General features: G+C 61.0%; 1 protein-coding gene across 1 annotated transcript in view; it reads right to left on the bottom strand.

Annotated features, from left to right (window-relative positions):
* Positions 1-2781, bottom strand: part of NPEPL1 (aminopeptidase like 1) — a 20693-nt gene extending 17912 nt beyond the window's left edge. The window contains exons 1-3 of the mRNA XM_026455142.1: positions 2648-2781; positions 1785-1970; positions 1113-1283 (exon numbers count right to left, since the gene is read on the bottom strand). Of these exons, the coding sequence (XP_026310927.1) occupies positions 1113-1283 (171 nt within the window). The 5' untranslated portion in view covers positions 1785-1970; positions 2648-2781. The remainder of the gene's footprint in view (positions 1-1112; positions 1284-1784; positions 1971-2647) is intronic.
* Between the last annotated feature and the right edge of the window lie 6 nt (positions 2782-2787).

Raw genomic sequence — 2787 nt, 5'->3', positions numbered from 1 at the left:
CCAGCACTCATACACAGCAACACACGCCACTCATGCACACACCACTACTCACACACACACAACACATGCCACACACACACCATACACACACCACTCATGCACACACCAGCACTCACACAGTAACACATACCATAGATACACCACACACACCACTCATGCACACACCAGCACTCAGACACACACAGCAACACACGCCACACATGCACACACCAGTACTCAAACATAGCAACATACACACCACACACACCACTCATGCACACACCAGCACTCATATATACACACAGCAACACACACCACACACACCACTCATGCAAACACAAGTACTCAGACACACAGCAACACACACCACTCATGCACACAGCACTCATACCCACACAGCAACACACACCACACATAACACTACACACACACCACTCATGCACACACCAGCACTCAAACACACACCCCACACATACACACACACCCCACACACCACTCATGCACACACCAGTACTCAAACACACACAGCAACACACATTACCCATGCCACTCATGCACACACCAGCACTCATATCTACACAGCAACACACACCACACACACCACTCATGCACACACCAGCACTCACACACAGAAACACACACACACACACCACACACACCTCTCATGCACACACCAGCAAACACACACAGCAACACACACCACACACACACCACTCATGCACACACCAGCACTCAAACACAAACAGCAACACACACCACACATGCACACACACCCCACACATACAACACATGCACATACATACACGCACAGCAACACACACCTGCATACATCACACACACACACACAGCTCACATAAGCAGGCAGCATTATTTGGAAAACAGCATGGACGTTCCCGGCACTGATTACGTGCTCAACAAACACTGCCTGTATACAACAGAATCCTGAAGTCACAGACCACGCTGAGGCAGAGGGAGGAGGCCTGGGTTTGGAAAAGCCTCTGCAGCTTCCCAGGAACCAAAGCAGCCAGCCCCGCTCCTGCCCCCGCAACAAGCTTTTCCCTTTCCCGACCTCCCTCCCACCTCCCCGATCTTGCCCGGGCCCAGGGGCAGGGTCTGCCCTTCCAGACACCCACCTGCAATGTGGACACCTCCACCGGCCCGTTGTCTTGTCCTACCAGGAAAAACTCCACGGTGACGGTCTTCTTCTCCAAGCGCCGAGAAGCACCTGAGCGGTGGGTGAACAGCGGGAAGGCCCGGGCCAGGGCACAGGCGGAAGCAAACACCTCCGGCTGCTCGCAGACCATCTGCGGCACAGGGGGAGACAGGATAAGGGGTGCAAGGGCCGCCACCAGGAAGTGCAGGGAGCTGCTCTTTGAACGCCTCCGGAACATCAGTTCCTTTGCAGATGACATCTAGACAGAGATGTCCCACAGCAGCCGCCACCCCATCCCTCAGGTCACCCCAGGAACCATGGAGCCACCATTGGTCATGCTCCGAGAGAAATAACACATTGGCCACCAGATGTCAACAGCCTGACCAGCCAGGAAAATGAGGGTCAGAGGGACAGACACTAGGTGGGCCTCAGGAAATCTAGAGTTGAGTCTCTGATTTGCCACCAAAATTAATCTGGGGCAAATCCCCGCGTCTCTCTGGACCTGTTTCCCCGTCTACAGGGCAGGGATTATCATGTCCACAGCCCTCCGGCGGCGTGCGCTGCAGTCTGTGCAGGGCTGTGAGCTCCCCAGGCCCGAGTTCACCGCCGCCCGATTAGGAGCACCGCGGCTGCCTCCTCTCGAAGCACTCACCACAATGCAGCGATGTGCTCCGGGCGGCAGGCAGGTCCGCACCAGCCGCGTGATGAAGTGGGCGGCTGAGGGGCTGTTGTGCCGGCTCACCCTGCAGGGCAGGGCAGCCACAGTGGCGTAGTTCAGGTAGAGGGGACAGCTGTCCGTGGGGTTGGGGTTGAGCGTGCTCAGGGCAGCCTGCCAGAGCTAGATCAGAAGGGAGAGACAAGAGACAGAGGCTTCAAACGGCGGCCCACGTGCCAGGAGGCCCTGCCCTGCGGCCACGACCACGCCTGCAGTCCTGGAAGGGCACTGCGCTGCTCCCCGCCACCGTTGTCCCATCCTTAGGGAGATGTGTCGCCTCTCTGCGGAGCTAACTGTCTCTAGGCTGGCTCGCATCCCCCTGGTGGGATGAAGCCACCAAGACTGGAAGGGCAAGGCTGGGGGCTGCTTTGCTTCCAACACTCGGATAGGCCTTAGGCGGCTTCCACCAGAGAGGGGGCAGGGCCAGGTGTCCCCAAGTAAAGGCAGCTGGGGACACTGCCATGGGAACTTCTGGAAGCCAGGGCCTGTCGCCAGGCAGGGCCGACGCGCGGCCCTGGAAGCGGCCGCGTCTCCCCGCCCAGTCCGCAGGTGTCGCGGCCTCGGGGGGCGCAGGGCTGGGCTGACAGGAGGACACAGCGCCGCACCGGCGACAGGGCCTAGGGCTGGGCCTCCGCGGGCGAGGACTGGCCTGGCGGCTGAGGCCGTCAGGGAGGCGGCCCAGCCTCGTTGGGCCCGGCCCGGCGGCGGCGGGGGTGCGGCGGGCGAGGCGGGGCCTCCGCGGGCCGCCCGGGCCTGGGCTTCCGCGGCGCGGGGCGCATGGCGGCCGGCGGCCCGCTCACCTCCTCGGTGACTCGGGGCTGCAGCTTCCCGCGGACGTGGCTCCAGGGCACGCGGTGCAGGTGGTGCAGCTGCCCGAGCAGCAGCAGGGGCCGGCTCTGCGGGTCCGAGTCCCCCGCGCTCGCCTGGAACTGCAGCCCCA

This window comes from Piliocolobus tephrosceles, chromosome 20 (assembly GCF_002776525.5).
Source record: "Piliocolobus tephrosceles isolate RC106 chromosome 20, ASM277652v3, whole genome shotgun sequence".
Classification (NCBI taxonomy): domain Eukaryota; kingdom Metazoa; phylum Chordata; class Mammalia; order Primates; family Cercopithecidae; genus Piliocolobus; species Piliocolobus tephrosceles.
This window is presented reverse-complemented; position numbering and strand designations above follow the sequence as displayed.